This window comes from Entamoeba nuttalli, assembly GCF_000257125.1.
Source record: "Entamoeba nuttalli P19 unplaced genomic scaffold asmbl_9273, whole genome shotgun sequence".
Taxonomy (NCBI): Eukaryota; Evosea; order Mastigamoebida; family Endamoebidae; genus Entamoeba; species Entamoeba nuttalli.
In genome coordinates, this window is record NW_008579549.1 from 435 (window position 1) to 14,817 (window position 14,383).

A 14,383-nucleotide genomic window follows, 5' to 3' on the forward strand; every position below is an offset into this window, starting at 1 on the left:
ACCACCAAACATACTCCGTAGAGCTACTAGAAGACTCAATGATGGGATTAGTCCCTACTGATTCAGAAACAATAAAAACTATTTCTATTAACATTTAATTAATTACTTTTATTATTTTATCTTTGTCTTTCTTCCTTCTTTTATTTTTATTGTATAATAATCTCTATTTTGTCTATCTTCTTACATTTTTTATCTCTACAATATCTTCCTTTTTCTCTATTTCAAATCATCATATATATCATATAATTGTATTTCATTCTCATTTTTTATACTTCTTTATCTAACTCTTAATTTTTCATATTCATTATAATTTGATTACTTGTGATATTCTATTCATTGAATGATAATATGTATTAAGCAAAAATGAATAAATAAATAATTTTAAATAAAGACAAGATGAACAAAATATAATAAGAAGTCAAGAAAAAGAAGGATTAAATAAATAAAAAAAGGATTAAACTCGAAAAAGAAGTAATAAAAATGATTAAAAAATTTATTGTTTATTAAATCTCTAACAAAATCAACTGTTTCAAATATAGAATTAATTCAATCATGAAATAACAAAATACAAAGAACTGACAATAGAAGCTGCTTAAATAATAAATGAACATTTTAAAAATTAAGTTGTCCTTTTATTAATGTGCAATGGAAGAACTTATTTATGAACAATTTCTTTGATTTATTCTTTTTTATTTTCACATGAATTTACTCATGGTTTATTATTACACTTGTTGTTCGTTTTTTAAAATGTCTTCTATTAATTTATTTTTCTTATTATTCATAGAAAATACAAAATAATGATTAATTAATAGTCGAATGATATATAAACACAGAGATGTTTGAATAAATCAAAAATCTTTATTCTTATAAAAAGATTATATATTACATAAATATTATCTTATCTATTTATTCTCATGTCACTTTTATTTTTCATTTTTTATTATTCTATATGATAAATACTTATTTTATGGTTTGTTTGATATTTATATGATTTGAATTAGAAGAATTTGTTAAAGTAAGTAAAAATAAAAATAGAATCTATTTTATCAACCATATCTTTAATATACTATCATAAAAATTACTTAGAATTAATGCTCACAATACTTATTTAAATTTGAAATGATTTTACTTCATTTTCTTAGTTCTCAAAAATAATAATTAAAGGCAATATATTAAATACTAAACTATTCTTTTGTAAACAAAACTACTAAATGTATTTAATTAAAATCAGCTTTTTCTCTGATAACATTATCTGAATTTTTTAGCCATTTCTCAAATGTACGAATTTCATTGTCAATGATTCTTTGTCTAAACTCAAGTCTCATATCGGGAATACTTGTTTTACTTGAATCATTTCCAGCAATTCCAGGTAATTTATAATCCTTCCCAATCCATTTTTCCTTATATTCTTGCGGAAATGATGAAATAATAACAGAATTTCTGGCAATCTCAGCCAAATCAGTTTGTGTTAATTGGAAATTTTTCATTGCAGATGAATATTCTTCAGTTAAAGGCTCTTTTGTAATATGAGTATGTAGCGGTGTGTCTGTACTTAAACATATCCTCATTCCTCGTTCAAACATTTTTCTAAATGGATCAACTACCCCTCCGTATAGTGCTGCTTGTTGAATTGGGGAAGATGATATTCCTATTTGAGCTAAAATATAAAGGTATTGTAGTGTATTTTGTCCATCAATCATAACTCCATGAGTAATAGAATTTGCAGTTAAAAATGCAGCTGCTCCATGCATTCTATCACCTGCTTGTCCACAGTGCGGTCTAAAATCAAAAGTGTTCAATTTTTTTTCTTTTCTAAATCCATTAAGAACAGTTATATTAGCATATAAATAATACAAATAATATTCATAAGGTGGATTTTCATCCATATTCCATTCATCAGGTGTTATAATATTTCTTGGATCAATTTCTTCTTCATGTAAAAGTTCTTCACTTGCACAATCAAATGCACCACAATTAGATAAAAATTTAGCAAGATTAGGATGTTGTTCTGGATGTAATGTTGCTTCAAAACAAGGTTTAAATATATTTCTTAGAAACTCAGAGAAGTTATTAATATAACCTTCTTCTTTCCATCTAGAATAAATACGTGGAATACAAATAACATAAGAATTATTATCAGGCTCTATTAACCCATATTCAACAATTTGATTTGCCCATTTTTCCATTTCATTTAATTCCATTCCACTACAATTAAATCGATATTCAGTTTTAATAGTTTCTAATACTTTTAATCGTTCAAATACAGTACTTTTTAATAATTCACATAAATACTCTCCATGAATATCATTATTAATTGTAAGGAATAATTCTTTTAATTTTAATTGACCAAATGGATAATATTTATTTAGCCATAAATCAAATCTAGAAATAAGTGATGGATCTGCTTGAACATTTAATGAATGAATATTAAATTGTTTAATATCTAATAAATCAAATAGGTGTTGTAATGTTATATCATAATATATTTTACCATTTAATTCTAATTCTTTTCTAACTATTCTTGTAGGTTCTTTTTCTAATTTCCTTTGAATAATTTCAAGTAAATCAGTTGGATGAAATGATCTATTAGCATGGACATGAGTATCTACTTTAGTAATTTGTTCAAAATCTGTTTTTAATGCTGTTTGTTCCATGTCTTCACTTTTTTCATTAAGTAAATGATACAATTGAAATAATTCAGACCGGACATGCATTTGTCTAAAACAAAACGTTCTTGCTGGACCACTTTGACAAAATTTTTTTAATGCTTTATAATCCCAAAAGAATTGTTCATCATCAATAATATCAAATGTAGGTTTACAATTTAATTGAAGTAATGAATGATAAATTCCTTTATGTGTTTTTTTATAACATTTAATACAAAATCTTTTACCACATTCTTGACAATAAATCTCTGCTAAATGATAATGATCATTTTCACATATAGCTTCTTCATTATATACATTAAATATTCCTTGATTTAAGGCAATAACTTCTGTTGTTTGTGCATTAGGATGAAAGAAACTATTTCTTGTTGTTCTTAATTTAGCACAGTAAGTAAGATATTTCTCTCTAACATCTAACCAAAACTCTAATTTTCTAATAACATCAATCTCTTCTTCCATTCCATTTTCTGGATAAACAACATCAATAATTGAATATGGAATATTAGCAAAAATATGTGATTCTTTCATTTTCTTTTCATCACTTAAAATTTCAATATAATCTCTTTCTAACTTTAAAGAAGTATCTCTATAATTCTTTCTAATAAGTGTTAATCTTGTTTTATTAGAATTTTTTTCACTAAAATTATGATAATTTTCTCCTAACATAGATTCTTTCTCTTCTTCTGTAAATCCTGATTGTAATACACTATTATATGCTATTTCAGCCATATCTCCAGTGATATAATTCCATGTTTGTTGTGCAATAGCATATTCTTCCATTAATGGTGTTTGTGTTCTATGAAATTGTAATGGATCATCAGATGATAATGACACATTTAATCCTCTCATAAAGAAATCATTAAATGGACTCTTTCCATATTCAAGAAACAAATTATGATTACTTAATGGAGATACAGCTAATCCAATCTGACTTAAATAATAAAGATATTGTAATGCAGGTGATGCTTCTAATCTAATTCCATGATTAATTCCTTTAGCAGTAAGATATGCTGCAGCTAAATGATGGATATGACCTGATTCCCCACAATGAGGTCTAAAATCAAAAGTATTCATTCCACGTTGTTTTCTATAATAATTTAATGATGCAATATTTGCATAAGTATAATACATATAATAAAAATATGGTGGATTTTCTTTACTCTTCCATTCATTTGCACTTGGTAAGTTACCAACTGTTTGTTCTAATGCACTTTCATCATCAACTGAATCAAAACCAGATACTGTACTAAGAAATTCTGCTAATTGTGGATATTTCTCTGGATATAAAGATGCATCAAATAATGGTTTAAATAAGTTATTCATATATGTTTCAAATGTATATTCTTCTTTATCTCCTTTACACACATGGAAGATTCTTGGAAATTGAATCATCCATTTATTTTGTGGATGTCTAAGATCCCACCTATCGATCCATTCAGCTAATTTTTCCCATTCATCTAATGATCTTCCATAAATACTTAGTCTAAGTTCTAAATGTGTTGGTGTACCATTTAATATATCAAAAACATTATGAATTAATTCAGCAAAATATTTTCCATGCATATAATTTTCTGATTTTAAAAATACTGTTCTTAATAAATCTTCTCCTGCAATTTTATATGAAGCATTAAATACATCAAATCTATTAAAAAATTCAATACCTGCACGTACTCCTAATTGGTTTAATGTAAATTCTTCTAAATTAACTCCTAATCTTTTACACATATGTTCTAATGTTTCTAATTCTTTTTCACCTGAGTCTGTTGTATAATATCCAACAAATTCTGATTTACTTGATTTATTTTTTTCTTTAAGAAATTTTAATAATTGTGATTCAGTCATACATGCAGCAGCATGAATATGAGTATCAATTTTAGATATTGTATGAATGTCTTCAACGGATGTTTGACTTTTAGATTTTTGAGAATTTAATAAACAATGTAATCTAAATTTTCTTGACAATTCATTTAGTCGTTGCTCTGCAAAGTTTTTAACACTATTACTTTCACATAAATTTAATAAAGTTTTATAATCTAATAAATATTGTTTATATTCAACAATTGACATAATCGCTTCATTATTTTGAATTATCTGAAATACTCCATCATTCATTTTTAATAAAGAATGATTATCGTTATTAACTTGATTAGAAAGATGATGGTGAGGTGGATAAACTTCACTTCCATCACTAAATTTTAAATATTTCTTTCTCAATAATATTGCTTGTTGAATACTTTTTGCAGCAATTCTATCTTCTTTACTAATTGAAGAATATGCACGAGTAATAGTGAAATAAACATAATCATTGAAGAATGTTGAATCAATACTACTATTCATCTTTTATTTTTACTAAGTTCTTTTTTTCTTTTTTTTTTCGTTTCTGGACTGTAACTATATTATCATTGTTTTTTATTTTACCCATTTATTCCTTGTCATTCTATCTTTTTTCTTATCTTCTCTTTTCATTTTTTTGCAACCAAAAAAAAACTTTTTGTATTATTCTTAAAATAAAAGAAAAACTGCTTGTTTAAATTTTTAAGGTATTTTGAAAAGACAAAAAGAACAAACCCTTCAACTAAAAAACTGAAAAACATAATTTTAAGAAAAAAAGAACTATCTATGGTAATAGTAGTGATGAATCCCGAGAAAATACGATTTAATAATGGAAAAAAAAAGAAAAAGAATGATGAAACTGAAATAAGTATATCTTGAGATGAAAAGAAGAACAAGATCAGAAAGAAAAGCTCCAGAAAGACTTCCTACAGGCCAAATTGGAGGAATAGAAAGATATCATGGTCCAGGAATAGTTCTTGGTACAAGTAAAATTATAAGTGACGCAATTAGTGGAGCATCTAATGAAATACTTGTACTTATTCATCGACTAATGTACCAACGACAAGGAAGTCAAAAAGAACGATTAAATAATATTTTAAGTTTTTGTGGATTTGAAAATGATGATCAAGTAGAAAAATGTAAAGTTGCATTATTAAAAAGAAATGATGAAGAAGTAAAAACATTAGCAGAATTATTTAAGCTTGAAGATACACAAAGAGATGAAATAATAGATGGATTAGCTGAATTTTTGAAAGAACCAAAAAGACCAAGAGAAGATGTTGTTATTGAATTTATTGATGAAGAACAAAATGAATTAGAAGAACGTGAAAAGGAAGAAAAAGAGTTAGAACTTGAAATGGAGGAAGAAGATGATGATCAAGAAGTGTATGATGAGAATGAAGCTGATGCTCTTGAAGAAGATGAGGATATTTTTGAAGATTCTGAATTAGAAAATGAGCATGAAAGTGAGAGTGAAGAAGAGGAAGAAGAGGAGGAGGAAGAAGATGCTGATTTAGATAATGTTTTTGATGAAATTGAAGAAAAGAAGCCTAGAACAAAAAAAACTGAAAGTAAAGATAATAAAAAGAAGAAGAATGCAAAAAAAGATAAAAATTGATTATTTTAAAATCATGTTTTTCATTTAAATGTTATTTTGAATGATGATGAGTATGATGAAAAGGTTTTTCTTTTAACAATACATATTCACGGATTGAATGACCAAACATTAATACGTCTCCATTTCTTAATTCTATATAAACGTTTTCTTTAATTCTATTCTTATTTAAATATACTCCTTCTTTAGAATTTAAGTCAATGATATAAGGAAGAATTTCATTGTTATGATATCTAAATTGAACGACTGCATGTTGAGGTTCATTTGTAGGATGACGTAACACAATATCCACATTTTCTTTATCAGTTCCAAAGATATAAAAACTTCTATTGTTCATCACAAAAGGATGTTCTATTTCTTCGTCACCTTTGAAACAATAAAACCTCCATGACTCTGTTGGAAGTTTAGCATCATTTGGTTCAATATAATTAATTTTTCTTCCATCTTTTGTTTTAATTCCTTTATATAGATTTCCAGATGGTTTATAATCATCAATATTAATTTTCGGTTTTTTTGGACGTCTTTGTTCAAGTTCTTCTTGTGTATATTCTCTATTAAGAGGTTTTTTCTTTTGCATTTCTGTCTTTTTATTTTTAAGTTTTTTCTTGTAGAAAATCATTTCAATAAAAAGTTATTTTTCTTATTTCTTCAAAATTTCATTGTAATCTCAATAACAATAAGTTCTACTATGGAAGATACAACTACCAAAATGAAAAGACAACTCCTACTTAAGGAAATAGAATTAGAAAAATCAAAAATCGAACGATTAAAAAAAGAAATTGAATTACAAAAGTTATTAAATGAAACTAAAAAGATGGATATGAGGGAAGAGTTATTTCAAACATTTATTCAGAAAAAATCTAATATTGAAAATGAATTGAAACAAAAACAAGAAGAAGGAAAAGAATATATAAAACAAAGAAATATGAAAGTTGAAGACATAATTAATATCCTTCAAACAGAAATGAATGATACTCAAACAAAAAATATTTTATCAGCCACTATTGGTTATGAACTTTCAGATGAACTTATTAAAATACTTCAGGAAAAAGTTCACTTGAAACATACCCAATTATTATTTTCAAGTAATACTGATGACTTTACCAGTTACTCTTTTAATAACAAAATTATGAACAAATCAAATGTTATGATATTTATTAAAACTGAAAATAACTCATTGATTGGGAGTTTTACTTCAACAACCATTCCTCCACCAAGTCAAAATGATAGGGTGATAGTTACTGATCAATCTCATTTTATTTTTATAATCACACAAAATGGATTAAATACTTTTTCATTAAAAAAAAATTGGATGTGTTCATTATGTATCTGTCCAAATACAGGTGATGATGTTGTTGTAATAAATTCTTTTTTCTTAATAAAGAAATCAAGAGAATTGTGGATCCCATCAGAACCATTTAAGGAAAATTATTCATCTACACTTGATCTTGTTACGTTGCTCAATACAAACGCTGATGGCTATTCAACAATAAAATCATTAACTGCAATTGAATGGTTTTAAATAATTAACTCAAAATTATACACCAAATCATTGAATTATCTTATTACAACATTTTTATTATAGTTTGAAATTCACATCAGTTTACTTATGATTAGATGAAACGATGACACTAGAGGTGTTGGTTTCTCTTGGGGCTCTAAAGATAAAAACTTCATTACCTTCTTCATTACCCCAATCATTGCAATAATCACAATCTAAAGCTAATATTCTAGAATCCATTCCATCAAAAAATCGTCTTGTTACAAGAATGGCGAATTGGTCTAGAGTTTTAATTTCTTCCTCTGTAATAGTTTCATCAACTTCAATAATAACCCTCTCAAAATTTTTAAATCGAATTAATCCATATAACTTTTTATAATCTTTACAGTGATTAATTCTTAATAAACTTAATGGTTGAAGTGCATTTGGGAATAATTGATCAACTTTTAATGGTTCATTATTCAGATCTATATGACATTTTCTTAAATTTGGAAATCTACTGAAATTAATGTCATCATAATAACAAATAGTCACATTAATTTCAACTATTTTTTCACCTATTTCTTCAATTAAATCATCAGAAGTAAGAATACCATGAAGAATAATTTCAGAAACTGACTCGAGTTGTTCATCATACCTATTTAAACAATTTCCTTCCCAATCAAATTGTTCTATATCTTCTGCGTTAACAGCAACTCTTTTGCATCTCTTAAACAACTGAACAACTCTTTTTAATGAAATATCTTTTCTACATATAACTTCTCCTTCCCACTCTTCCTCAGAGAATTCATCAGATTGTTTAGACTCACAGAAAGGAGTTACATCTTCAACTAGAAAACATTGTTTTTTCCATCGTTTAGATACTTGGATTAATTTAATAACTTCTGAAATTGTCCTCATCTGACAGATGATGGCTTGTAAGTAAGACTCATCCAATGACATCATCTGACTATTCAGTTCATCTTATTAATATTATTTATCTATTTTCTTCTTTATTATTCCTCTCTTTTTTTGTTTCTCTTCATTTCAAATAATAAGTATTACCTCATAAAAATAACTTTCTTTTTTTTTATTTTCTTGATCTTCTAATTGATTATTGAGTTTTATCATAAAAAAAAACAAAATTTCCATTCTTATCATACTTCATATTTTTTGATTTTTTTGTGAGTTTCAGTGCATCTTTTCTTGAATCGTTTCAAAAATAGAAATATAAAAAACAGAAAAAATTATGTTATTTTTTTGGAATTAATTTGGCATGATTTCGTTTCAGTGATTTACGGTGATTTATTTTTTAGGGAAAGGTTAAAATGAACTTGAAAATAGTTACCACCTTATAACATAAGACTATGTCTGTTCAACACACACAAACATCAATGCATCATGTCCACAAAGAAGGGGAATTAATTTATATTGAACCAAAAAGTAATCTTTACCATAACCGTGAAGGAAAAGACTCTTTTGCAACTTATACATCAAAAACATCTTGGGAGTTGTTTGAACGCCGTTGTCATGAGTTACCAACAGCAGACATTTTAGGGTATAAAACAAAACAATCTGATGGAAAATATATCAACTCTCAATTGTTTTCTTGGTACAAAGGTCAACAAGCTCTTGAACTTGCAGAAAACATTTCAGGTGGAATTAAAAAAGTATACAATCTTCCTAAAAAATCAATGGTTGGTATATTTTTTCCTAACAGAGCTGAATGGATTATTGTTTCACAAGCATTGCATAGAATTGGATTAATTCCTATTCCATTATATGCTACTTTAGGAGTTCAATCAATTAATTATATTATTGATTTAACCGATATTGAACTTATTGTTGTTTCATCTGAAACTATTTCTAAATCCACTGAATTAAAATCTAAAACCCATCAACTCAAATACATTAATGTTGACTCGATGGTTCCATATTCTAATCCTATGAATTTAGACATTCGTTCTCTTGTTGATATTATATCAATTGGTAAATCAAATCCAACTCCAACAGACCTTCCTTCTGTTGATGATATTTATTCTATTTTCTTTACTAGTGGAACTTCAGGTAATCCTAAAGGAGTTGTTCATACTCATAAGTCTTTCCATTCTGCTGTTTACTGTTTTACTTCAATGAATATATTTGATAAAGACAATGTTGCATTAAATAGAACATCATATAGTTATTTACCTTTAGCTCATGTATTTGAACATGAAGTTACATATATTTTTGTTTATGGATATGGTAGAGTCGCTTTTATGTGTGGAGGACTTGGGTGTTTGCTTAGTGAAATTCAAGACTGTCAACCAGATCATCTTATTGCTGTTCCAAGAGTATTACAACGAATTAAAATGGCTATGGACGCATACATAGCATCATCTAATTTTGTATCTAGATTAATCACACCACCATCATATCTTCTTGGAAAGAAATTAAAATCAATTATCAATGGATCAGCACCAATTACAATGGAAATATATAATTATTTTAAAGAAAATTTACCAAATTGTCATGTTCTTCAAGGGTATGGATCAACTGAAACATTTGGTGGAGTGTGTTGTGGATGTCCTGGATTGAATGATCCAAAGATTCTTTCTATTGGAGTTCCTTTCTTACATACAACATTTAGAATTAGAAGTGTTCCAGATATGGGATATCTTACTTCTAATGATCCACCACAAGGAGAATTAGAAATAAAATCAGATAATTTATTTAAAGAATATTATAAGCAACCTGAAGTCACTGCAAATTCATTTACTGAAGATGGATTTTTTATTACTGGTGACATAGTTAAATTAAATGTTGATGGAACAATTAGTATTATTGACAGAAGATCTAATTTAATTAAATTGGCACAAGGAGAATTTGTTGCTGTAGAAAATGTAGAACAAGCAATGATTTCAAATAAAATTTCACAAGCATTTGTTCATGGAGTGTCTACTGATAATTTTGTTGTTGCTGTTGTAGTTCCAACAAAAGAAGCAAGTGACATGAAAGAACAAGAATTATTAGAATGGATCACAATGAGTCTTCATGAAAAAGGAATTCCATCATTTGCTATTCCACGAGCTCTTTATATTGAACACACTCCATTTAGTGAAGACAACGATTTATTAACTCCTTCAATGAAATTAAGAAGAGCAAATTTAAAGAAACATTATGCTGTTGAAATTGACAAAATGAGGACAAAAGTTAATGATATGAACTAACTAAAATATTTTTTTTAAAACATTCATTTAGTTAAACTGAGTATTTCAAATAAACCCTTTTAACAAATTCATTACTTGTGGTACAGTCACATTTTGGCATTGAATTAGTGTTGAATAAAATATTGATACCCATTGTTGTTTATCAGAAGGTAAAGTTGAAATGAATGATTTAATCATTTCTATTAAAACGGGATATTTTTGTATTAGTCCAACTAAAGACTTAAATCCTTCTACAATGCAAAAACTCATTCCATAATTCTTTGTTAGTTTTACTCTATTAATAATTTGAGTAAATAATTGTAACCAAATATTAATTCCAATACTTTTTCCAATTTCACCATTTGTCATTAAATAGATTTCAATAGATTTCATACAATATTTTTCTATCATTTTAGCTAATTCATCTGATCTTAACTTTTCAATAATAAACATAATATTCTTGATGAAAATAGTGTAATCAAATTCATTAAATACATGATACATTTGTGGTGGAAAAGTCATCAGAGAAAAGATTACTTTAGCAATATCCATTTTTTCTCTAAATAATTCACTTGTTTCATTTAATTGATCTGTTCCATCAAGACTATTCAAAAATCCTTGAAGAACAAATTTAAATTCATTTCCAAGAATTACTACATTTAATTTATTTTGTTTACTAAGTAAATGAGTCATTAATGTTCCTAATAATAATATATCATTAACACTTTCATTTAAATAATTAGACATTGCTTGTATTGATGGTATAACATGAAATTCCGGATTAATTGCTTCAATCCACATTTGAACAAAATCAACAACATACTTTTTAATATTCATTTTGTCACATTGAATTTCTCCTCTAATGATTCGTTCTACAATTGGACAATATTCATTATATAATGTAAATGACTCTCTTCTACTAGTAAACCCATTTTTCTTAAGAAATGCAGAAACATTCTTTAATCTGCTACCAATGTATTGTGTAGTAAATTGAATATCTCCATTATTTCCAAGTGAATTGCAGTGTTCAATTTCTGGGCCAAACACTTCTTTAATAACAACACTTAATCCACTATCAGTTAAGTCAGATAATATACTATACAAATCAACAGTTTCTATTACATTTCTTTTTATCCATATAGTTTCAGCAACATTTTTAACTATTTGTCCTACTTTAATACTCCATTCTTGTCGTGGATTCATTCCATTACTACGAGCTTCTCTGACAAGGTCTTTAATTTCTGAGAAACATTTTCCTTTTTCAACTACTCCGATAGAGTATTCGATAATTCCATATAAACAATCTCCTGAGATATATTTTAAAAATCTTGAGATTGCTGGATAAATTGGAGAATGTTCTGAAGCAATATCAACAAAACGAATAAATTGTTGTGAGAATGTTGTTACGTGTTGAGTCATAAATTGAACAGTCTCTGGTCGTGCCATTAATTTATCAGGAAAATGTAATATAAAATATGCATGACATGAAACACTTTCTACACTTGGGTTCTTTAAATTAAATGTCATTAATTGTTGTAAAAATTGTTGTAAGACTAAACAACTTTGATCTAAATCAGAAGAAGCACGATAAATAGTTTTTAAACAATTAAGTAAATCAGATCCATTATTACCATCATCATCGAATTCATTTTTAATGAACATTTGATATTTAGAATATAAGGCTTGTAGTAATATACTTTCTACTTCAACTAATGAATTTGGTATAATAAATTTATTTAATAAAGGAGCAAAGAAATCATTAATTGCCTTAGTAATTCCACTTGAAAATTCTTTAGCCATATCTAATGATGATCGTTGAAAGAGATTAACAAAGAAAATAAAATTACTTGAAAGCATTTCTTGGATTGTGTTAAATACTTCTGGTTGTATTTGAACCCTACCAGTTACTAAAGCCTTTACTGGAAATTTTCTTTCTGTAGCAGCTAATATTTCATTAATAATAACTCCAGAGAGTTTACAAACGGAAGTGAATGAGTCTTCATTAGAATTATTTGGAATTGGAATGAATTTAATAAGTTGTAATGAATGAATTAAAGACAATTTTACCATAGGATCCATTCCTTTAGAAATAATCTCAGAGAATATAAATATTGTTGGATTAAATAAGGCTGGAGAATTAAGATAACTGTATAACCTTTGTACAAACTCTGAATTGGTTGAAAACGAAATGTCAATCCAACTGACTAATGTCCCAAACAATTCTAATGAATCTTTTACTAAATGTTCATTAGTCATACAACGATAAAGGAAATCAACAATTTCCTTTACACCATTTTCTCTAAACGCATCTTTAACTTTGTTACTAAGATCAGTTAATTGAGAAAAAGCTTTAGATTTCTCAATTAACTCATCATTTATTTCTTTTAGTGTTAAGATAATAACTAGGCTTTGAAGTTCTGTTGTTACCTTATTTTTTAAATTAATAATGGTTATTGGCCATTCACTTGGAAGGAATTGATTATTACCAATCATTAAACTAATTGATGTATGAATGGCTTTCTTCATTGCCATACCAGCTGGTTGAGTTAAACACCAATCAAGAAGAGATATTGATAATTGTTTTCTTGTTATTCCATTAAAGTTTTGAACATTTTTTGTTGATGACTCAATAAGTTTTAGTGCAAAGTAAAGAATGGTTTGAGTTATCTGAGGTTGATTTGGGTGTGAATAATTACCTTGGATTATAGACATTCCAATATTAAATGCTTGTGGTTGTGTCTCTAATTGAACTAAATAACTTTCTGCTTCTTGTCTATTTTGTAAACTACCAGTAGTATATTGTACAACAGCATTAATGAATTCTTGTGTCATAGTTTATTTGTTTTTTTAAGATGTCAACAATAATATTATTATTGTTATATTATTCTTTTTATTATAAAATATTATTTATTTCTTTAATTATGTGATTCATAACAAATCTCAATTTTGAGGCATTTATTAACATTTTTGTAATGCTAAATATTTGATTTCTTTATAAAAAAGAATGGGATCAAACATTCTACATTCACCCTGGCCGAGTGTGTAGACCCTTTTGAATCAACTATCGTTCATTTGGGGAAAGAAAGTTCATCACATCCCAATAATGAACTTTTATTAAATATTATCAAAAGAATTATTATTAAAATGATAAAATTATGGTTTTTATAATTCTATATTTATAATTGTAATGGATATTCTTATTTCCGAAATTATTCGACAAAATAGAATAATATTAATTTATAGAAAAAAACTAACCAGACAATTATTTTAAATTTATTTCAAAATATAAATTTTTTCTTATTAAACCATAAAACTATATTTCATATTTTAGAATCAATAAAAAAATAATAAGTAATAACATCTCCAAAAAAAATAAAAAAAAAATAATTTTTACAAAAATAAAATAAGTAAAAAATAGAGTCAAAACTTGAAAAATAAAGAACTAAAAAAATTAAAAAATGGCTGTTTGTTTCTTTTATATTTTACTTAAAAGAGCCAATTATATATAATTTTATAATAAGTTTGAGATCTAAATGCAAAAAGTAATGTGAAAAAAATTGAAAACTGATTATTCAGGAAGATATTGCCAATTATTTCAATT

General features: G+C 26.4%; 7 protein-coding genes across 7 annotated transcripts; 3 read left to right on the plus strand and 4 right to left on the minus strand.

Moving 5' to 3' along the window:
* Nucleotides 1-1,217: 1,217 nt before the first annotated feature.
* On the minus strand, nucleotides 1,218-5,003 carry ENU1_197120 (AMP deaminase, putative; the record flags this gene model as incomplete). The annotated part of the gene is made up of 1 exon (XM_008861995.1): nucleotides 1,218-5,003. The coding sequence occupies one exon, from the start codon at nucleotides 5,001-5,003 to the stop codon at nucleotides 1,218-1,220; it is 3,786 nt and encodes a 1,261-aa protein (XP_008860217.1).
* Nucleotides 5,004-5,379: 376 nt separating this feature from the next.
* ENU1_197130 (hypothetical protein) lies at nucleotides 5,380-6,117 on the plus strand (the record flags this gene model as incomplete). The annotated part of the gene is made up of 1 exon (XM_008861996.1): nucleotides 5,380-6,117. One exon carries the CDS (start codon nucleotides 5,380-5,382, stop codon nucleotides 6,115-6,117), a length of 738 nt encoding a protein of 245 aa, XP_008860218.1.
* A 31-nt stretch (nucleotides 6,118-6,148) lies between these two features.
* Nucleotides 6,149-6,691, minus strand: ENU1_197140 (FHA domain containing protein, putative; the record flags this gene model as incomplete). The annotated part of the gene is made up of 1 exon (XM_008861997.1): nucleotides 6,149-6,691. The coding sequence occupies one exon, from the start codon at nucleotides 6,689-6,691 to the stop codon at nucleotides 6,149-6,151; it is 543 nt and encodes a 180-aa protein (XP_008860219.1).
* Nucleotides 6,692-6,802: 111 nt separating this feature from the next.
* Nucleotides 6,803-7,636, plus strand: ENU1_197150 (hypothetical protein; the record flags this gene model as incomplete). Its single annotated transcript, XM_008861998.1, has 1 exon — nucleotides 6,803-7,636. The coding sequence occupies one exon, from the start codon at nucleotides 6,803-6,805 to the stop codon at nucleotides 7,634-7,636; it is 834 nt and encodes a 277-aa protein (XP_008860220.1).
* An 81-nt stretch (nucleotides 7,637-7,717) lies between these two features.
* Nucleotides 7,718-8,557, minus strand: ENU1_197160 (hypothetical protein; the record flags this gene model as incomplete). Its single annotated transcript, XM_008861999.1, has 1 exon — nucleotides 7,718-8,557. One exon carries the CDS (start codon nucleotides 8,555-8,557, stop codon nucleotides 7,718-7,720), a length of 840 nt encoding a protein of 279 aa, XP_008860221.1.
* Nucleotides 8,558-8,961: 404 nt separating this feature from the next.
* Nucleotides 8,962-10,803, plus strand: ENU1_197170 (long-chain-fatty-acid--CoA ligase, putative; the record flags this gene model as incomplete). The annotated part of the gene is made up of 1 exon (XM_008862000.1): nucleotides 8,962-10,803. One exon carries the CDS (start codon nucleotides 8,962-8,964, stop codon nucleotides 10,801-10,803), a length of 1,842 nt encoding a protein of 613 aa, XP_008860222.1.
* A 45-nt stretch (nucleotides 10,804-10,848) lies between these two features.
* ENU1_197180 (exportin T, putative) lies at nucleotides 10,849-13,614 on the minus strand (the record flags this gene model as incomplete). The annotated part of the gene is made up of 1 exon (XM_008862001.1): nucleotides 10,849-13,614. The coding sequence occupies one exon, from the start codon at nucleotides 13,612-13,614 to the stop codon at nucleotides 10,849-10,851; it is 2,766 nt and encodes a 921-aa protein (XP_008860223.1).
* Between the last annotated feature and the right edge of the window lie 769 nt (nucleotides 13,615-14,383).